The following is a 22985-nucleotide window of genomic DNA, read 5'->3' as shown; positions in this document are numbered from 1 at the left end:
TAAATGAACTAGTTTTCACTCTCTGTTCTCTGAATTCAGGTGAGCATTGCCCATAGCACTAGATGCTGGAAAGGTATTGTTTTCGGCCCACCTGGTTTTTCAGAGATGAATAAATCCCCTTGCACTAATACTAATCCTCATGTTAGCACAAACAAACTTGCAGATTTGCTCACTTGCGTCAGATCCCCAGAAGGATGCCCAGCACTGCAGAATACTCCACTTCCCACCAACTTGCAATTTTTTCTGTCCCTCTGCATTCACTTTCTATCTTCCTGCCTGTCCCAACTGCAGTACTGCTGGTTTTCACAAGCAAACTGCAGAACACTTACTACAAACCCTACTTCTGCAGCTAGGTTTATTGCCCGTTCAGGAAACACCCACAATCTCAAGAATGTTTGTTCAGAATGTCCAATAAATTCAATAAGATTTACTTCCAAGTGGAAATGCATAGGATTGCAACTTGTGTTCTCCCCCCCCCCTTTCATTTCTTTCTTTTTAAAATCATACTCCCAGATCCCACCTTGAATCATTTTAGTACAGTGGTACCTCGGGTTACATACGCTTCAGGTTACATACACTTCAGGTTACAGACTCTGCTAACCCAGAAATAGTACCTCGGGTTAAGAACTTTGCTTCAGGTTGAGAACAGAAATCGCCCCATTAGGTAAAGTGGTGCTTCAGGTTAAGAACAGTTTCAGGTTAAAAACAGACCTCCAGAATGAATTAAGTTTTTAACCCAAGGTACCACTGTAAAAGTAGCAAAATAGTGACAGAATAACGGGACAGAAAATTCACAACTCCCCCAAGATGTGATTTCTAGAAAATGTATTTTTAATCCTAATAAAATGTATGTTAGGTCAGAGCATAGTGTTGTATGATCATTGTTTAAAAATTCTTACAAATAGCTCTAATATTATTTAGACAAAAAATGATATTTGCTGTTTGATAATGCTTACCAACATTTGCACACACTCCCAAAAATAATACTCAGGGGAAAAAGAAGGCAAGCTGCTCAACCAAACAACTCCATATACCTCCTCAATTATTATTACTTTTTTAAATGGGAGGGGCAGGTGGGCCTTAGGTACCAAGCGGGGTGTCAGAGGGTGCCTTGCAGCCCACGGGCGCCATGTTGGGCATCCCAGGCCTAGACAAACAGAAAGGTTTTAGTCTGCCAGCTAAAGTTCCTCAAGCTGGGTGCCCAAGGAACAGTTTTGAGGAGAACAGTCCAGAATTAGGGGTGCCACCACAAAATAGCCCTTTCCCCATTCACTACCTGCCTAAAGTTCAGTGTTGGGTCACCTGGAAAAGGGTCTCTAATCACAACTTTAACAATTAAATTACCCTGGTGGTTGTTTTGTTTTTCTATAGATAAACTGATCATCAACGCTATTCACCATTTGTGTTCAGTTTGGTGTCTGCAGTAGACAATGAGCCATGTGCATATTAACATTACTATTTTTGTTTTATTTTGTTTGCATAAAGGGAAGGAAAAGAATAATATTGTTGGGAGGCAACTATTGGTTCATATTACGCAGCTTGCCTGTACTTTCTCCTCCACCCCGTTGTGTACATAAAGCATCACTGCCAGTGGTCTGTCCAGTTTTCTCTTGCAATAAAAGCTCCCAAAGCATCCTAGGGATAATCTTTCTGTTCCGTAGGTTTTGGCAGTTAAGGGCCAGGCTAGATGTGATATCAATTGCATACATGCAATTACCATGCTTTGTTAAAAAATGTAAATGGCAGATACAATAGGATTGGGGCAATGATCTTGCTTTCAATACTGTTGGTGCCTGTGAAAGTTTTGGGGCAGTCATGCTGCCTTGTTTTATATCAGCAAATGTCCTTTAACTTCCTGCTGAAATCCTGTAACTTTTCTTGCCACAAAAGTTCCAGGTCCCTGCCCCCCACTCCTTCCTTTGTTGTACAGTAGTGCAAGAGTGCCCCTCTTGGTGGCAATAATTCAAAAACATTGCGTAAGCATTGCAGAGCAACTAATAAAGTGGAGTTATATGTGGGAGAGTCTGGAATAAATCTGCTATTTATGCACCATTATTTATCAAGGACATGTTGCAGTAGTCACTGACCTTGATTTTACACCAGGGGTGCCCAAATTTTTTTTCAAAGAGGGCCAGATTTGATGAAGTGAACATTGTTATTGTTGAGCTTTTTTTTTTACAATTGTACCCCAAAGTTGCTGAGCTTTTTTTAGGATTGAAGTTGTTGAGCTTTTTTGGGGATTTTACCCCAGGAAATAAACTGCCACAGGGGCCAGATTAAACCGACCGGCAGGCCATATTAGTCCCCCAAATGGACTTTGGACGTGCCTGTTTTACATCATCTGCTGTATTCATTCATCTACCTGGGAAAGCCTTTCTTGCACTACTTTAAGAGACACAAAAGTGCCTGTCCTTGATATTAAAAGATATGTTGCAAAATACGGATTGTTTTCTCATCATCGGTTTGTAATGAGCATGTGAAATAGCAGACTGTGTGCTACTTTGCAGTTTAACATACACATCTTTGTGTTGCTCATTGTTCTTGATGGAAATTATGCCTGATACGGTGAAAGTCGATGGAGAAAAACTTTTGTCCCTTTCCTATACACTGTGTACAGTATAGTTAAACTGGCATTCACTCCCGTAAGAGGCAGCAATGGCCACCAACCTGGATGGCTTTAAAAGAGAATAAGGAGGACCAGGCTATCATTGGCTGCTAAGCATGATGGATGTGCTCCACCTCTTCTGTAAGAAGCAGTACGTTTCCAAATCCCAGTTGCTGGGAACTGCAAATGTCCCACTTGTTGTTGACCTCTCAGAGGACAGGACACTGGCCTGATCCAGCAGGCTCTTCTTATGTTCTTTTTGAGGTCTGATTGGCACACTTGAGTGTGGGTTACCTCACTTTATTCTCATAAGGTAAAGGACCCCTGGACAGTTGAAGTCCAGTCAAAGGCGATTATGGGTGTGGTGCTCATCTTGTTTTCAGGCCAAGGGAGTCGGCATTTGTCCGCAGACAGCTTTCCAGGTCATGTGGCCAGCATGACTAAACAGCTTCTGGTGCAATGGAGCACTGTGATGGAAGCCACAGTGCATGGAAATGCCACTTACCTTCCCGCCACAGCAATACCTGTTTATCTACCTGCACTGGTGTGCTTTCAAACTACTAGGTTGGCAGGAGCTGGGACAGAGCAATGGGAGCTCGCTCCATTGCAAGGATTCAAACCGCCGACCTTCTGTTCAGCAAGCCCAAGAGGCTCAGTGGTTTAGACCACAGTGCCACCCATTCTCATAGTAACCCTGGGATAGGCTTGGTTGAGTCAGTGACTAGCCTAAGGTGCGACTGTGAACATTATGGCTATTCACGGGTGTGAGCCCAGGCTCCCAAGCCAAAGTCCAACGTGCTGATCGCTGTGTGGCCCTTTGCCAACTTCCTATTCTGTAACTCAGCTGCAATTTAGTGCTGCTCTTAGGAGTGCTGTAATATATCTTGGATCAGTACAGTTGCTGCATTTTTCAGGAAGCTGCCTTATGTTGAGTCAGACCACTGGTCTATCTAGCATATTATTGTCTACACTAACTGGCAGAGGGTCTCTAGGGCTTCAGGTAGGGAACATTCCTGGTCCTACCTGGGCATCCTGGAGACCAAATCTGGGGCCTTCTGCATGCAAGGCAGAAGCTGTACCACTGAGCCATGACCCTTCCTTGTTTTTCTGGACTGTCTATGGGGTCATGGCTATGGGGGCTGTCATGATGAGCTCCTGCACTGCTAAATTGCCACTACACCACTGCGTCTGTCATCATTCAGGAGACATTCATTGGGCCAGCTGTTGTTACTGATAAAGTTGTATCTGCATGGTGAGAACTATGGGAATAAAGCATGTATTGGCCCTGGTTTGGTAGTAGTGTCTAGGTACTCCAAATAGCATAGGTTGGAAATACTAATTGATATAATATTAATTACAGAATACTTTTACTGCATAGTTCCATTGCTCAGTTGCCTGAGTCTTTCTATTTAAGAGTATACTTTGTTACATGTATTGTTCATTATCCTTAGGAATAAAGAACTGAAAACAACTGGAAATCAAGAGATGGAGAATAACATAACAACCATTTCTCGTGAGGAACTGGAGGAACTAAAAGAAGCATTCAGTAAAATAGGTATGTGTGCAGAGCTTTTGCAGGCCCTTTGAGCTGTCCTGTTCTGGGATGGCCAAACAGTTTGCCATTTAAAGAAGCATGCCATAGTCCCCCCTTAGTGTTTCATAGGCTATCTCTGTCCCTTTAGTTTAAAGACATTTGTGATTAGTTATGAGTGATTCCTGTATTTGTGGCCAGCTTCCACAACAGGCCACTCATTGTGGTGACTCTGCAGTTATGGAACTCATTCCCAAATGAGATTAGGTTGTTGGCTGCATTTAGGTACAAGGTGTAAACCATGTTTACCTGGGCCTTTGGAATGTAATCTGCATTTTTGCTGCCGCTACCACTTTGTATAACGTTGTTATGATGATGTTAGTTTTACTTTTTATTGTTGTGCCATGTATGTCATACTCCATATTACAATCTGTTCTGTGATTTCATTGGGAGAAAGGGAAGGATATAAGTATGAGGAAATTTGAATGTGCTAGCTATGCATGCCAAAGGGGAGGGGAAGAAATATACTCTCTCTTTCTTAAAAAAATAAAGGGAAACTGATTTTGAATCATAACATTGCTATATTTTTATGAGGACTTAAAAAAAAAAAACATTACTACATCATTTATTTGAAATATGCCAATTTGGATTAGGTTCTCATTCTCCAATGGAAGGACAGCTTCCATCAGTGGAAGGGAAACTTCAGATCCAACCCAATTCACTGTTTTTACTGGCAAATAATAATCTTGATTGTATCCAGCTTCACTTCAGAGACCACAGTTCCCATCAATATTTATAATAGAATATAAACTAATATTTTGAAGCAATTGAAGGTCTATGGATTAATCTTTTAGGATTCCCTTCCTTCCTCATACTGCTCTTCATTTGTAGTTCAAGAGAACTGTACTTTGTGATACTTGCTTATTTTGTAGAGGCTTCTGTTAATAAATAACTCTGCAGCTAAAGGTTATGATAATTTTGTCACTTGAAAAAAAGAAAAATCAATAGCATGCTTAACTGAGGCTATAAATTTCTGCTCTTCTCCTTCGTATACCTTTAGGGCTCAGCTTTCTGAAATGGTTTCAGAAAGCTTCTGGCTTCTTTAGGTTCCCTTTAGTCTTTATCCACAAGGCTTGCAGACAACAAGCATGCTGTGTTCTTTTTTTAAATAGCCTCTGAGAATTTATACTTCAGTGAAAACTGAGCTTCTAGAATTGGAATAAGGCAACATAAGGTACCCAGAAAGAGTATAACATTCATTGCTTTACAAAAACAGTCAGCTGTCTATTGTCAATATAGGAAGGCATAAGTATCTCAAGAGACAGCTAAGCAATCTTCTGGCAGGAGTGAGGAAGCTGACAACAACTTTGGATTCCCCCCCCCCCCCATTTTTAGTTGACTGTTGAAAAAGGGCTGTCATTCTCTCTAGTAGGCACTCAGCCACCTGAATTTGCTGTCAGTCTGGAATAAAAATGGGGTCACCCAAAAATAAGGTAGTGGCTCTTACAAGTTCCAGAAGCCTGATACCCATTCTATTTACAGCCTTTTTTTTAGATTTGAGATACATGTTTTCTAATATACCTGACATGTACAAAACAGCAGGTTGAAAAAAATAAGCATGTATGTTGCGCCCAGGGGAGAGCATTCCACGACCAGGAAGCCATTGCTGAAAAGACCTGTTCTCCTGTTGCCACCTTTTGCAGCTCTCCTTGGGGGAGGCACACAACAAAGGGCTTGAATGATGAATGCAGGTTCATGGGTAGGTTCATGTGAGGAGAAGTGATTCCTCAGGTATGATATTTTATCTTTACAGATATCGATAACAGTGGATATGTCAGTGATTACGAACTTCAGGATCTTTTCAAAGAAGCAAGCCTTCCCTTGCCTGGCTATAAAGTCCGGGAAATTGTAGAAAAAATTATAGCAGTGGCTGATAACAACAAGGATGGCAAAATCAACTTCGAAGAATTTGTATCAGTAAGTGAACCACTTTCTCGGGCTTTGTTGTTTACCCATAGTAAACTAGTTTAGTACTGTTGGTTATAAATGAAGCATGAGGCCATTACTAAACTGTGCTTTTAGAAGCATATTGGGTTACATACTGTAGCTTTGCTTTACACAACACACCTTTATGTACTGTATCAGCACACCAGGAATGTGAGCAGTAAAAGAATGGATTTGCCTGCCACATTAGTTGAGGAATAGCTATAGGGTTCCTGCTTCCATAACATTCACTGGTATTCATAAATGCTCTTGGGTTTGGAAGAAAAAGCTTGTGACCAGACACACTCAGAATAACAATTTAAAGGTTTATAGTTCTGATAATAAATGGAAGGTACTTCTTTATCAAATGTATCCGCTAAAATAGACTTTTTTCAGTGAAAGCTCATGCCACAATAAATGTGTTGATCTTCAACCTGGTGGAAGAATATTTTACTGCTTTTGCTACAACAAACTGAGCAATCCTATATAAGAAGCATTGCTGGCAGGGTGTGTGTGTATGAGAGAGAGAGAGAGGATGCAATAGCTGCCAAATCTTACATGCACTTAGCTCAGAAGATAAAGAAGAGATCTATTGATGGTTATTAGCCACGATTGCTATGCTCTGCCTCCACAGTTAGCAGCAGGAACTTGAAAGCAGTTACTGGAAACCACAATGCTTTTGCCCATGCTGCCCCGATCTTCCCCATAACTCTATTTCAGCCATTTGTTTGACACACTTTAACCAGCACATCAGATGTGCTGGTAGGGTGTGTATTGTTCTGTTACGTTGGTGGCATATATGGTGTGCAATGGGCATAGAGGGGCTTCCACCATCTACAGCCCCTCAGACAGCGTATTTCTAGTATTGGATTACTCCTTAAGGCTGCAGGTCTGTACACGCTTATATAGAAATAAGCTGTTATTGCAGCCTGTGGAACTTAACTCTGAGTAGACATGAATAAGAGTATTACTTGTGTTGCTGCTCTTTTTGTATTAATAAACTACTTGGTTGGTTCTGGATGCTAGCCATTTAACAGATATGTTATAAGAGCCCAGGACTAACAAAGAAACATTTATCAACCAGGTAATATTTTCAGACTTCATAAAAGCGGTGCAGAGCATTTTTGTTTTTACAAAGTGACAGCTAACCTGTGCTGTTTTTTAAAAAAATAGTATTTAAAAGCACTTTGGAAGTAGTGCATTTTAAAGATTAATGATGCAGGAGTGATATAGCCTATTAAAAGATGGAACTTTTCAAAGTGTCTCATCGTAAGATAGGGAGGGCTTGCATAATTGAACGGGATGATGGGCGAATATACCATATAGACTGTAATTAGCAATCTCCAGTAATGTCTGAAAGGAAAAAGAGCTTAATGGTTACATAGTTGATTGGCTATTATGCGGCTTCAGCTTCTATTATGCAGCTTTAGCTGATAACGATAATGTAAAATTATCCTAAACATATTTGCATCATTTAAAAAAAATATCAAAGTGCTGCTTTAGCATAATCTGAAATCACAGTATCTTCGCATACACTTTTGAGAGAGAGGGAAAAAATCGGTGTGATATTTTGCACTAGTGATATATGTCCTTATTCTATAGAGTCCCTTCCAGGAAGATGTACACTTGCCCACTTGCTTCTATTTCACCCCCCTTAGTTATTTCCTCCCTCTCTTTTATTTTATCCCTTTTCCTACATTGCTGATTTGACATTACAGCTTTATTAAAACATACTATGGTTGGGTTAACTGGTTATTTGGACTGGTTGGAAAAGGATGGGAAGGTGGAAGGAGTGTGAGAGAAATTAAGTTAAGTTTGCATTTAAATATGAACTTGCCTAATTAGAAATTTCCAGAGCAATATGCAACTTCAAACGCAGTCATCCTTCAAAATTCGCAATTCTCTGAATTTTTCAATGCAGTCCCCTAGCCTCCATACATAGGCAAGCGCTTTCCTGGGGTAGCTCTTGTGCATCATATTTTCCCTTGTTGAGTCTGCCATGTAGAAACTGTTCCTCTCTGTTTTGTTCCAGGTTATTCAGGAACTGAAAAGTAAAGATATTAGCAAATCCTTCCGGAAATCCATAAACAAGAAAAAGGGAATTACTGCAATTGGAGGAACATCACCAATTTCTAGCGAGGGGACCCAACACTCTTATTCAGGTAAATAACCTGTCATTTGTTCAAATAAAAAAATCCTGTAGAAGTAAAGGTAGCATTTATATTGAATAGTAGAAAATGGCTGAAGCACTGATATTTCAAGGCTGACCTGCTGGATTTTCTCAATAATTCTTACTGCGCACTCTGGAGAATCTGATATGTCTGCCAGAGCAAATATTAAAACAAAAATTAAATCATTATATGCTAAAGTTCACTTTCCAGAGTAACATTATAGTTTTATAATTTAAAAGTATTCTCTGAATACACATATTCCTTGGTGCATAAGGCTATTCAGACCATGATAAATTCTACATCAGGGATAGGCCACAAGATGTCCTTTAGATGTTGTTGGATTCAAGCTGTCAACAGCACCAGCCAAAATGGCCAGCATTCTGTGGTCATTTGACTCTGAATGCATCAATTGAGGTTTTAAAGCTATTTTTAAATGAAGTTTGTTAAAATTTCACTTCCGGCATGGGCCATAATACGTCCTGATTTTCCTGGACATTTCAGCGTTTTCCGCCTGGATGCTCCTTACGAGGGCCAAATACCGGCTATGGTTGGGAAATTCTGGACATATGGCAACCCTGTGATAGACTGGAGAAGCTGCATATGAGAAATATAACAACTTCCTAACCACTCGTTAGGACTCTTAATCTGGTGAACCGGGTTCGCGTCTCCGCTCCTCCACGTGCAGCTGCTGGGTGACCTTGGGCTAGTCACACTTCTCTGAAGTCTCTCAGCCCCACTCACCTCACAGAGTGTTTGTTGTGGGGGAGGAAGGGAAAGGAGAATGTTAGCCGCTTTGAGACTCCTTAGCGTAGTGATAAAGCGGGATATCAAATCCAAACGCTTCCTCTTCCTCTTCCTCATTCAGAAGTGGGACAATCTGCCTAAGAATTGTGCTATAGAATCTCTTTCCTCAAGTCTTGGATTGGATGGACCACTGAGTCCCTTTCAGTTCTACGACTAAGTTTTGTAATTGTCCTGGTTTTTAGATTGATTTAAGAATTTTCTCTTTCTTTTTCCAGAGGAGGAAAAGGTCGCTTTTGTTAACTGGATAAACAAGGCTCTTCACGATGACCCAGACTGTAAGCACCTTCTCCCTATGGATCCAACAGATGATAGCCTTTTTAAGTCACTTGCTGATGGCATCCTCCTTTGGTATGTTTAGCATTACGTTGGGTTTTTAAAAAATAATCACAAAAAACCAAGCTGACTGGTGAGTTTTCATGTTGAAACGCATAAAGCATGATCCAGTTAAGCACGATGAGAACTTGCTGATTTTCAGTGAGACAGCTAAGTGCATTCTTATTTCGATGAAATGAATAGGAATTAAAGCCTGTGTTGCCTTCATTTTGAAGCTTCTGCACTGCCCCACATACTCCTTAATAGAATATAAAAGGTGGGAGCTGCAACAAAATGTTACAGGCTAAAAAGAATGCCCCTGTTTAGGGTTGCAATCACCTGTTTCCTCCAGGCAGGGCACCTTATGCTTCCCTTTCTCCCAATTTCTCTCTCCCTCCCTGTCCCCCAGAGAACAGACAGTGCATTCCATGGTCCTTATTGGACTGTGTTTTGTTTCTGTTTTGCTTCCTCATTCTTTATTTATTTCTTATTATTCCTTTTTGTATTTCTACAAGCCTCGGGGTTCCCCTGAACATGCTATTATACCCTTCTTGTTTCTTAGAAGGCTTGTTTTTTTGTTATATAGCTGTTGGCACTCACTGCATGAGTAGTGGTTTCATAAACACAAGAAGAGGCAGTTATAAATAATTGCTGTTAGCTGGTATCAGTCTCTTTTGTATCTACATATAAATGACAGTGGCCTTGTTCGTATGTAGCAGTAAGTTATGACCAAGAAGGAAAGAAACCATGAAGTGGTTGACTTAGGGCTAATTGTATTGTAATTTATAGGCTATTGTAGGTAAGCAGTGTATAGCTTGTTCAAATAAATAAGCTTGCATTCATGGTTTATTTCTCTCCTATCATGAACAGTGAGTCAGCCATGCATTTTGTTCACATAATGTTTACAAAAACATAATATGCAAACACTCCATGGTGATGTGTTCCATAGTGTCTGCTGGTCTCACTTTTTCCATTGAGACAATCAGGTAGATTGCATTTATTCAGCAAAAAAGCTCAAATTGCAAGCTGATGTTTCATGCATTGGTTTCTTAGTACTGTTTTGTGTTTTTGCTTTTTGCTTTCAGTTTTGTTAACCTACATTTTTCAATGATGGAGTGAATATATTTTTAATGACTTGATTGTTGCTTTTTATTTGTAAGCGACTTTGATCTGCTCCTTTTTGAAAGGGGAAAGCAGGGTATAATTTTTAGAAACAACAATATAAATATATTTTACTAATTGAAGAAATGCAAACCTTCTTTTCTAGCAATATATATATACACACACCCACCCACACCCACCCACCCACCCCGGTATATAATTAATATTACATATATATATGTATAATATAAATAAGCTGGAGGAGCATCAAACATGCAGTTCCCCAACCTGAAGTCTGAATTGGCATGGGCTACATAGAATTGTAATACCACATGTCATTTCTGCACAATTTAAGTGGCTTTGAGGTTGCTTTAAGTGTGTGAAGGAGGATCACCCACAGCCTGATATTTCACCCCATCTGTAGCTTGCCTTGTTCTATACTAAAAAGTGATTGCTGTTATGTGGCAGCCTTTCTGTCCTAGGTTTCAAAGAAGTCAGGTGAAAGTATTGTAGTTATCAGAGTATGTTAGTCATTAATTTATTCTACAGTCAATGAGCATTAAACATGCAAGCACAATGTAAACTCTAAGTGAATAACTTGCTGCTTTCTGTATGCTGTGAAAGTGCCATAAGAATCCCGAGGATGTTGCCAGACACTGAATCGCCTAATCTTCATTATATACAATCCATTGTGCAGTTGCCCAAACTCTACAGAGAGTCATATATGGCTTCACTGTTAATATTCCATTTTCCTACTTCCTTGTAGTCCTACAGTTTCCAGTAGTAGATTTTATGCTATTGATGTTATGCTATAGATGGAGAAATAATCAGCCAGTTTGGTATACCAAAATCCTTTTTAATTATTGAAGTAGCTGAAGGTTAAAATTGTCCTTTACATGAGACTGATAGTAGTTTTTCAGAAAGTTGTAATTAAATATTTCCCTTTTCTTCCCCAGCAAAATGATTAACTTATCCCAACCAGATACAATTGACGAAAGAGCTATTAATAAGAAGAAGCTTACTCCATTCACTATATCTGTGAGTATAGCACAACCCTAACCTAAGTATTTCAAATCTACCTCAGAAGGACTGCTTGAAAGTACTTTGCAAAATAAAAAATGAGAACAGTGCATTATTGTGGTACACTGGAACCTCGGTTATTGAACATAATCCATTCCGGAAGACGGTTCAACTTCCGAAACATTCAACAACTGAGGCATGGCTTCCCATTGGTTTCAAGAGCTTCTTGCACTCAGTGGAAGCCACGTCACATGTTCAAGTTCTGAAAAACGTTCAAAAACGGAACCGAAATGTTCGACAACTAAGGCTTTTGGGAACTGAGGTTCCACTGTAGTTTAAATTCCCAGTTCTTTTATTTTCATCTGTTGTTGTAGCCCTATAACTACCACTTCCCGAAAACAAAGATGTGTGAACCTCTGATTATAGATAGCTTCTGGGAACATTTCTACATTTTTTGTTGTTGCAAAGCCATTGTGAATTTGTGCCACGTGGTATGACCCTGTATTGCTCCAATAAGCAGTTTTGTTACATGGCTACTACGTTTACAGAGCAAAGCATGTCTAATTTCTATATTGCTATAGAAATAATTTGGAAACCCTAGAGTACATGTTCTCTGGGGTCTTCTGACAATGGCTCTTTTAATGACTAACAGGGTAAAAGTAGCAATAACAGATAGTTCCTGTGCTCCATCTGGTTTAGTGACCTGGATAGGTATTTCAGAAGATAATACTGGAATAGTTATTCAGACACCATTGATTTCCATCATTTAAGTTACCTTAATGACTTTCTAAAAAGCTTAATGTCTTTCTAAAAAGACTTTCTAAAAAGCTAAAAAGCAGAGACATCACCTTGCCATCAAAGGTCCGTATAGTTAAAGCTGTGGTTCTCCCAGTAGTGATGTATGGAAGTGACAGTTGGACCATAAAGAAGGCTGATCGCCGAAGAATTGATGCTTTTGAATTATGGCGCTGGACGAGACACTAGAGAGTCCCATGGACTGCAAGAAGATCAAACCTATCCATTCTTAGGGAAATCAGCCCAGAGTGCTCACTGGAAGGACAGATCCTGAAGCTGAGACTCCAATACTTTGGCCACCTCATGGGGAGAGAAGACTCCCTGAAAAAGACCCTGATGTTGGGAAAGATGGAGGGCACAAGAAGACGGGGATGACAGAGGACGAGATGGTTGGACAGTGTTCTCGAAGCTACCAGCATGAGTTTGACCAAACTGCGGGAGGCAGTGGAAGACAGGAGTGCCTGGCGTGCTCTGGTCCATGGGGTCACAAAGAGTCGGACACGACTAAACAACAACAACAAATGACTTTCTGAAAAACTCATACAAATCTTTCCTAGAAGCCCCATCAGCGTCAGTGCAAAGTAGCACTAAGTCATGTTCAGCACAAGGATTTCTGCTTGCACAATGGGAACTTCCCTAGGCACCCTCTAAATCTGATCTAGGGGTTCCCCCAATCCTCCAGAGCAGATTTGAGGTGTGTGCAAGCAGAATTACTTGCATGGATGGGACATGTTACTTTGATACCACCCATCCTTTGTTTTTCCTCATTACCATTTTATTATACTTGTAAGTTTTTGCATTTGTAGTTATTGTCAACATCAAAATGCATTTTTATTTTTCCTTTTAGGAAAACCTAGATCTTGCACTAAATTCTGCATCAGCTATTGGCTGTACAGTAGTCAATATTGGATCACAAGATCTAAAAGACGGGAAGCCACATTTGGTATTAGGACTGTTGTGGCAAATCATTAAAGTTGGGCTTTTTGCTGATATAGAAATCTCCAGAAATGAAGGTAATAATATATAAAGTCTGAAATACATGATAAAGCATGCATTTTTGTCTGATTTGTTTCTAAAGTTTGAGAAATAGATGTGAAGTCTTAAATGATTTTAAAAAGTAAAAAAGTAAACCAGCTTTCCTGAAAACTTTTTGCAGCTCTTATTGGTTTGCTAAGTGATGGGGAAGAATTAGAACAATTAATGAAACTGTCTCCAGAAGAACTCCTGCTACGTTGGGTTAACTACCATCTGGATAATGCTGGATGGAAGAGAATAAGCAACTTTAGCCAAGACATTAAGGTATAGCTTGATCTCTCAAATAAAAGCAAAACAATTTTGAATCAGAATCTTTCAACTGGAACTAGCCAAGACTATAAAAGAAATATTTTTATAGCTGCAGTTTAATCAAAATTAGAGAGATAATGTTTAGGCCTATCACAGCATTGCCTTTACCCTTGTTCTTCTCTGCTTTCTGCAAAAGTTTCAAGTAGCTATCTGTTGTTGAATAATAATAATAATAATAATAAAGTATTATTTATACCCCGCCCACCTGGCTGGGTTTCCCCAGTCACTCTGGGCAGCTCCCAACAGAAAATAATACAATTTTTTTTGCTTCTCCTGTTCCTTTCTGGTGCAGGAAGAACTAAATTAATCTTCTTTTCTTGTTGAGTTTATATGAGAGGCTAAAACATACTATTGCAGCTGATGTCAATATGACTCTCCTTTTCTCAGTATCTGCCAGTCAGAGTGCATCAAGGACTTTTGTTCAGATTTTTTCAATTGTTCGTTTCAGGACTCAAGAGCCTACTACCATTTGCTGAATCAAATCGCACCAAAAGGAGGCAACAATGGAGAAACAGCTATTGTTATTGATCTTTCAGGCCTCAATGTAAGTTTGTGTGTGTGTGTGTGTGTGCGCGCGCACGTGTGTGTGTGTGTGTGTGTTTGCAGAATGTCATTGTACCAAGCAGCTGCAAACCATTTTGAATTACAAGCACAGATCAACAGAGTGCACAGAACTCTTAGAGCATCTGTAATGGATCTTGTGTATAGCTGGCTAAGGTCTGGACTTTTGAAACTTTAAGTTGATATTGCTTTTAAAATGAGCCTTCTACTAACTCTGTTGAGCCATAACTCTGTTGACAGCATTTTGTAATTGTTCAGGTGATTTTATTAAAAAATCAGAAGTTTCCAAAAGAGAAAAACTTAGGTTTTTATATGCTTCCAGTGTTCACAATAAGGTGTAATTTCACACTTTCTGAACCTTGTACTGCGCTCTCACCTGCCCAACAAGTAATCTGCCCACCAGGTTGAATGCAGTGCAGCAGTCATGTATTGTTGTGTACCAAGTTATTGACAAACCTACTGGTTTTGCTAAGTGGCCAGCATTGTAAAAATGGGCAGCTGCTAAGCTTCTGGCAGGTTTCAATACATTGTTTGTGGGCTACATTTAAGCCTGGCAGATTCACTAGGTCAACATTTGCCAACCCTTGTACATTCTAGCTTTTTTGGACTGGCTCCAGCCAGCATGGCAGTAATGACTGGGACTGATGGAAGTTGTAGTCCGAAATATCTGGACGGTGTACCTGGTTGGCTTAGGTTGTAATCAGCTGTTAGCCAAGCTTTTTCTGTGCAGTGAAATGTCATGGAAACAAAAAACGGTTCTCAAATAAAATAAGTTTCTAAACAATTTTCTGGTCTGCAACTCGATCTAGAATTGTGCAATCTTATATTAAGATGTAGCTATTTTGTATAAAATGTCAAAATTAGTATTTTTTGAAGTGTGAGGTTTACTTTTTATATTGTTTTTCAAGGAAAAAAATGACCTGAGGAGGGCTGAATATATGCTTCAACAGGCAGACAAACTGGGCTGCAAACAGTTTGTGACTCCTGCTGATGTGGTTGCAGGCAATCCTAAACTTAACATGGCCTTCGTTGCAAACCTCTTTAATACGTACCCTGCCCTGCAGAAGCCCGAAAGCTCTTCTTATGATGTCAATTTACTGGAAGGTGAGCTAATGTAACAAACACTGATAGTGACATTAGAGAATGATGAATAATGCTCTATTATTTCATATTGAGATGTTCAGAATTTCCTTGATATTTTCTCTTCCAAAATGTTTTCATGGAAAATTCAACCCACCTGTTAACTCTAGTGATAGGGCAGCTGTATAAAGGCAGTCCATAGGTAAAATACATAAAAATCGGTATAAGATGATCTGTGGTGCAACAGATGCCACTTCAGAATAGCCTTTTCAACAGTGGCCAGTGTGGTGCCTATGGAAAGCATGTATGTAGGGCCTGAAGGCCACAACGTACTTCAGCTGTTACTCAACCATCAACTTTTATTCCGAGGCCTCTAAACCTGAAGGTCCCATTTGTTTATAATGCAAGTAGCATGGGATAGATATGTCCTCTGTAAATTTATCTAGTCCTGTTTCAAAGCCATCCTAAGGGCCTACCCAGATGATAAGCCATCCGTGCTATTAGCGATTGTGTGAATGGTTGTTTTTCCATTGAAGACATGAGAGCCTTGCTGTGGGTGCGAAGGAGCCTTTCACCCCCTTTGCACCTTGCTGTGTTCTCAACTAGATTTCTCTCTCTCTCTCTTTCTCTCATTCACTTGCACTCAGACTCACACGGCCAGCTTGTAGCAGGTGAGGGGGCAAAGCCTGAAGCCCAATACCCTCAACACCAGGTTTCCATCTGGATTGAGTCCCACACCTGGAGTTTCCTTTTAAAAAGACATTCATCCACGCAATTGCTAATCATGTTAATAGCATCTTGTGTAGTCTGGCTTTGAGCCAGGCACTACCACCACCTCTTCTGGCAGCAAATTCCATAAGTTAATTGCGCATTGCGTGAAGTGATTTCTTTCTTTTTTTCTTTTTTGTCCTGAATCTCTTGTCTGCCGTTTAATAAACCGAACGTGGCTGATCATTCGGCATTGTGCTCTGGCCAGCTTTTGAGAAAAACATTGCACAACTGCCCAGTACTAATTGAACTGTTACTGGGCTGCCTTCTCTCTCTCTCTCTCTCTCTCTCTCTCCCCCCCCCCCCCCGTGCTACATGACAGGAATACAGAGCTCAGATGCTAAAAGTGAGGGCCCAAATAGATATGGTATTAAATGTGTCTTTGTATTTAATATGCAGTTTTTATGCTAAGGACTGGGGAGATCACAACAGGTAGGAAGAGGAGGTTTTGCACTATCCTCTTCCGATGTGGTCCTAATAAATATTGCTTTTTAGTTGGTGGTGACTGCATTGGGAGGAAATATTTCTTTACTTCAAAAACAGGTTATTAAGCCACTTTTTGAAACTGATTTAACAGTTCTGAAGCTGTTAATCAGAGTATCCTGGTTTGGACAAAATGAGAAAGTGTAATTAATAGTAGACTTCCTGGGTGGTGTGCCAGATTGTACAATGAAAGGAGCAAAGAGGCTCTTTCCTATCTCAGTTTATTATGATCATCCAAATGTGGTCGTTATCTACTCCTTCTAAGTAATACAGTAGTTATCCTTCTACAGATTATGCCATCTACACAAATGTAGTTTATCTAAAGCAAAGCATCATTTTTTCTAGCTTCAGGGCCAAATTAAAGTTGATACTCAGAGAACCATAATTGTTCCTACTTTTTTGCTTGTTATTTATGTTCAAAGCAGTTGTCAGGGTGGGACTGGTCAAGGGGAGAAGCAGCACTGTGAAGGGGGGTGTCTAATTCTTATCCCCCCTTTTGGGGTCTAAATTGCTGCCCTGAAGCTATTTGAACAATGGGGGGAAATATGTTTGGTGCCTGTAGGCTCTCCCCAACATGGCAAATAGCAGCCTCAAGAACAATTTAGAACAGTGTGGTATGTAAATATAATCCACTGATACATATTTCTTTATGAATTCTGGTGGAAGGATGTTCCTGCATATGCTCAGTAAGAGAGTTGAATCAAGGAGCAGCCAACATTGTCAACAGTTAGCTTATAGCACTGCATGCAGTTTGGATGATGGCTGGCTGTCTCCTCTCTAATAAAGCCCCAAATGCTTAAGAGCTTTAACCTCTGAGTTTCAGTTTCTTCACTGGGGAAAATTGAGCTCACAAGTGATGTGCTTTTTAAAGGACAGGCTAGAAAGGTATCACCTTCTGATTTTGAAGATTTGTGACAATGCTTGTGCCACTGGGTGTGATTAAGGAAGCCTGCAGTGCCTCGTCAGTGCTGCTGCAGCATAAGAAATGGACTCATTAGGATGGTGGTGGACTGCAGAGAACTCAACAGCATGGCTTGAGAAGACACTTACCCACTGCTTCAGATGGAAGAAACATTTGCTTTGTGGGCAAAAGTGCTTTTCCATGTTGGACCTCAAAGGCAGCTATTATCAGATCTCAGTTGGGCAAAGTGATAGCTTTCACCATACCATTTGGAATTGGCTTGGCAGTTGACAAACACTTCTGCTACCATTCAGAGAGTTATGCCAAGTGTCATACGTGGCATGCATTTCACTGAGACAGTAGCATTCTTGGATGATTTGATGATTTTTTTCAGCCACTTGTGAGTAAAGAAGTGTGAAAGTTCTGAAATGTTGATTGAAGTTAGCACTTTCAAACAGTAAACAGTTTCAAACGTTTATAAAATATTTGGGACATGTTACTTCTAAGGATGGATTCCACCTAGATAAAAAGAAAACACATGATATCACAGAATGGCCAGTACAAATTATTAAAGAATTGCACAGCTTTATTATTATAATTATTTACTGGATACTGCCAGGGGTTTGCAGACCAATATTCCATTTTTGCAAGACCTTTCTATTGCTTTCTTGCTGGAGATGGAAAGGGGAAGAAATGGAATGGAGGACAAATACTTGAAGATAGATGGAATGAAAATTTCCAAGATGCTTGAGAAACTTTAAAACTGAATCTCACTTTTGCACCAGTTCTTGGGTTTGCTGATGGAAAACTTCCATATACTCTTCATTCTGATGCATGACACACTGAACTAGGAGCTGCTCTCTGACAGGTACAGACCAGAAAACCTCACCTCATTGTTTATGCTAGCAGAAGACTGACTTCTACTGAATGCAGCTATCCAGTTCATAAATTAGAATTTCTTGCCTTAATATGGGCTATTTGTGATCAGTTTCTTTGTTTTTTAAATACAGTGGTGCCTCGCAAGACGAAAAGAATCCGTTCCGTGAGTCTCTTCGTCTAGCAGTTTTTTCGTCTTGCGAAGCAAGCCCATTAGCGGATTAGCGCTATTAGCGGTTTAGCGGCTAATAGCGGCTATTAAAGGCTTAAGGGATTAGCGGATTAGCTGCTAAAAGGCTATTAGCAGCTTAGTGCCTTAGAAAAAGGGGGTGGGGAGCGAAACCCCCCCCCCCCAGGAATCGCAAGACATTTTCGTCTTGCGAAGCAAGCCCATAGAGAAATTTGTCCTGCGAAGCACCTCCAAAACGGAAAACCCTTTCGTCTAGCGGGTTTTCCGTCTTGCGAGGCACCACTGTATGGTGCAGAATTTAGATTGATGACAAATAATAGTCTCATGACACATGTAAAGACTGCAAAACTGGATGCAGGTGGGTGGCAGCTTTGTCACTGTACAACTTCAATATTGCCTATAAATCAGAAACGGCAAATATGAGCCAAGAAAGCCACACTAAGGGCCACTAAATGACAAGGAAAATGTAAAACAATAGTGTGTTGCTAGGCAGAGCCCAATAAAGTATTTTAACTGAGAAGACTGTCTGCAATAATGAAATTCGTAAAGCAATAATGCAAACTCATGAAGTGCTGATAGGCTCTCAGACAGATAATTCTAATGAAGAGGCAGTAACATCTAGAAAAACAAGGTTAGTAAAACAAGAAGACGGTATAGCACCATCATTTGAGAATCCATATACTTGGCCTGAAAAACTTGATCCCTCCGATTCTAGACCTATAAATTGGAGGAGCTACAGGGAAGTGTCAAATATATTGCCCATGTGATTCATTTCCTGGAAACTGGGTGTAAAACTACTTTAGAGGAAGAAAAAGGAGAAGAGTATGAGACAAGACTACATCTACATGAGTAGCCATTTTTTATTTGTTTCTCCAGGAGTCTTACACAGGAAAGTACAGTTGAGGGAAGAGACAATTGAACAGCTGGTAGTTCCTTACACTCATCATGCTAGAGCACCAGAGGGAATTCATAATTAAATAGGCCACAGTGGATTTGAAAGAACTGTAGAACTGGCTTGGGACCATTTTTACTAGCCTGGGGTCACTAGAGTATAGAGGAGAAATGTCAGACCTGTGAGCATTCTAGTAAAAGAAAGGCCAACATAGAAAAAGCAGCATAGCTGGTACATATCCAAACTTTTTCTCTGCTAGGCTTCATTCAAATAGACAACTTAACTTTGGAGCCAGATTGTGCAGGAATAGGGAATGTATTAGTGGCAAAATGATCAGTTAATGCCCGAAACAGCTGCTAACGTATTGTAGAACATCTTCATCAGTCACTATGGGTTTTCTAGAAGAAGCCATAGTGATTAAGGTGCTACTTTTGCATCAGAGTTGGGTCAAATCTCAGGAGTAGTCACAGCTTCCTGTTACCCAAGTGGACATCCAGTGAAAAGGTGCAGTCATACCTGAATGAACATGTTGGGAACACTAGAGGACCAGAAAAATGTTAAGCGGAGACCATCTTCATTGCCTATTGATTTGTGTTTTGGAGTTAAAGAAAAAGGACAAGGTGTGATGATGGATCAACAGTATGTAAAAGATTTAAGTTGAAGACTGTGATACACTTATTATCTTGCTGCCAAACAAGCTGCAAAAAATTAATTGACTAATAACCACTTTGGCATCCCGTATGTCATTTCTGGAATCTGGTGACCCTTAGTTTTAGGTAAAAATAAAAGCTTGCTGATCAGTGGGAACCAGTGGTGCAAATAATATTGGAACAATAAGAGGGAGACCTACCTGTTTACAGACTATAAGCAGAAACTGTAGAAATGTTGTGGTTTCATTACTGGTTATAAATCTGCAGCCAGTATGCACATGGAGTCAAGTCCAGTTAGCAGCTGAACCAGCTGATGAAGCAGTGATTCAAACAGAGGATGAGGAAGAACCACAGACTGAACAAGCAAAATTTCCACCACTCCTTTCATTGGAATTCTTTGGCCTCCCTAGCAGGAGCAACCATCATTATGGGCAGTTAGGCTATATTATCTCAGTGCAGCTAGGATGCCTGGCTACCTCCTCTCTACAAAGCCCTAAAATCTTAAGAGCAGATTAGCAGTGAGGTCTTCTTTAAAAATTTAAGATGAGTTGTGAAGTTCCCCAAAACTATAAGCTTATATTCTTTTTCTGTTACAAAGGGCCTACGAGTTTTGTTTTCCACATTGGGCTATGGCACTTGCAGCCCTTTAAAGAAGACTGCTGTTGGAGTTGAGACAAGTGAACAGCAACCATTTTGTCTCTCTTGTCACTAAAACCAAGCAACTGGTACTGATAATGACCAGGTGGAAAGGTTCTGTGGTAATGGCCTGAAAAATGGCACTTGGGAGGACGGTGCTCAGTTTTATAGCTTTGGGTTATTTATGTACATTATATATTTTAACAGAGAATATTGTTATTGTTTGATGTTCAAATATTATAATCTTGTCTCTGTATGAGTCCTTTGTTCTGAGTCCCTCAAGAGACCCTGAATAGCAAAATTGTTAAAACACCTTTTCCCCAATATGATTCAAGCTTTTCTGTCTGCTTTGAACTAAAAGAAGAAAGTGTTTGTGTAACATCTGATCACTGTTCTTCCAGCATTTCATCCAGTTTTATCCTCATTGCCTGCATTTTGTAGTGGGTTTTTGTGTGTGTCAAATATTACTATATGAATGATGAGCACATCCATTTCTTTATAGTTATTTCTGAGGTGAGCTTTCATAATTTGACCATTTATAATTTTCCCATTTTTCTTCATGAAATGCAGATTTGACTCCTCCTAATGTAGGTACTGTATTTAGTATTTTTCTTTAGCCTGTAAATGTATTTATCCTGAGATTATTGATTTTGTTCCCTTCCTGCTATGACTGCTTTCCCCCCCTAATTATCCTCCTGCGCTGGTCATATAACCTATTTTTCTTTTTAATATGCCGTTACAATTGAAAGAAAAATATTAATTCAGTCATATACAAATGCAAGGTTGAAGGCTCTTTTCATACATAACAGGGCTGTTTTAGGAGCCGTGACTTGGAGTCTCACAAATAAGGACTGAAGGAGAGTCAAGACTTTAGACACACAAATAGGGACAGTTTCATCGTCTAGAACAATACAATGTCTCTTCTTTCTCTCAGCTGGCTCGAATTCTAATTTCATGAATACTCTTTTAGAAATACAGTAAAATGATACAGATTTGAGTTCCTCTGGTCCAGAGCTACACTCTGGGTATGTCTTTATGTCCTGTGTAAATGCCATAGTCTTCCAAGGCATTAGGATTCTACTGCAACTTCTCTCTGTTGTTAAACACACACACACACACTCAATCTTCTTCCACCAGGCATTTTATGATATAGAAGTGTGACGTTACTGGTATTTGCATTGAGAAGGAGCAGTTGTAGCAGTACTATATTTTATATTGTTTTATTATTTTAGAGATTGCTTTATCTTGTTTGTAACCCACCTTGTCATCACATGGTGATGACGGGCATGATAAAAAGACAACAAATACAACTGTGAATAGGACCAATTGACTGAAGGGAAAATAGTCTGCCTTACTGGTGGCAGGGCTGTTTAGCATCCAGTAGTGTTTCTCCCACACTCTTAGACACTGGGGCCTTTCATGCATCAAGCTATTGCTCTAGTGTTTTAGATTTTGTATTGGTGATGTATAAACAAGGATTTTTGCTGTCACAGAGAAACAAGAGCTGGCAGTTATGCCCAAAGTTTCTTATTTCTGTTTCCACAGAAAGATTGTGGGGTGTGTTGTTACTGACTAGCCTTTTGATAAATTAAATTGTACCTAGCATTGTGCCACTAAGAGAGAGGGGAGAGAGAGAGAGAGGTGTGCCATATTGTTCAGTGACTCATGTCCTCTCTTCTTTATTCTATTGGCATAATGCTACCGCATAATATTATGGTCACACAAAGAGAAGTGCCATAGGGCCTGTTGGCTATGGTGCTCCAGCTCAGTTTTTGTTTTCTATTATTTGTCCCTTCCATAAAATTCAGTCTGTGTCTCCAGAAGGTATATTCTGAACAATGAAAAGGAAATGGGGGGGAGGTAATGGAAAGCTGGCCAGTTTTCAAAAAGGTGAAAAGCTTAAGAATTCTTAGGTTCCTTTTTAACGAATAATCCTGTTTAGAGTGGCATATTAAATACAGTGTGCTATTCTTAGTTCCTCGGTTCCTTTTAATCAGAAGTACGTTCTTTCAACTTGCACGCTATTGCTGCTATTGGTCTAGAGTGGATTTTTCTGGCATTGTTCAGCATGCAGTTTTTAAATTCTTACTTTGAGTGAAGTTCTACATATTTCCTTTCTTATGCTTTCAGTAATAAGCTTTCCTGGAAGCGTTTGTTAGTTGTCTGTGAAATGTTCAAAATACATTTGAGTTAGAGATTGTTTTTTTAAAAAAATATCTCAAGCATATCAACACAGCTCCTTTTAATCATTGATCCCAAAATACACTGTAGTCCAAATTTTA

General features: G+C 39.8%; 1 protein-coding gene across 1 annotated transcript in view; it reads left to right on the top strand.

Annotated features, from left to right (window-relative positions):
• The window catches only part of PLS1 (plastin 1), a 50444-nt gene that overhangs the window by 14988 nt on the left and 12471 nt on the right, over positions 1 to 22985 (top strand). Inside the window, exons 2-10 of the mRNA XM_083442761.1 lie at positions 4057 to 4160; positions 5950 to 6113; positions 8152 to 8281; positions 9310 to 9442; positions 11464 to 11545; positions 13170 to 13335; positions 13479 to 13621; positions 14115 to 14210; positions 15136 to 15331. Of these exons, the coding sequence (XP_083298887.1) occupies positions 4091 to 4160; positions 5950 to 6113; positions 8152 to 8281; positions 9310 to 9442; positions 11464 to 11545; positions 13170 to 13335; positions 13479 to 13621; positions 14115 to 14210; positions 15136 to 15331 (1180 nt within the window). The 5' untranslated portion in view covers positions 4057 to 4090. The remainder of the gene's footprint in view (positions 1 to 4056; positions 4161 to 5949; positions 6114 to 8151; positions 8282 to 9309; positions 9443 to 11463; positions 11546 to 13169; positions 13336 to 13478; positions 13622 to 14114; positions 14211 to 15135; positions 15332 to 22985) is intronic.

Source organism: Podarcis tiliguerta, assembly GCF_965153285.1.
Source record: "Podarcis tiliguerta genome assembly, chromosome: 5".
NCBI classification, from domain to species: domain Eukaryota; kingdom Metazoa; phylum Chordata; class Lepidosauria; order Squamata; family Lacertidae; genus Podarcis; species Podarcis tiliguerta.
The sequence above is the reverse complement of the archived record's forward strand: the minus strand, read 5'-3'. Positions and strand labels throughout refer to the sequence as shown.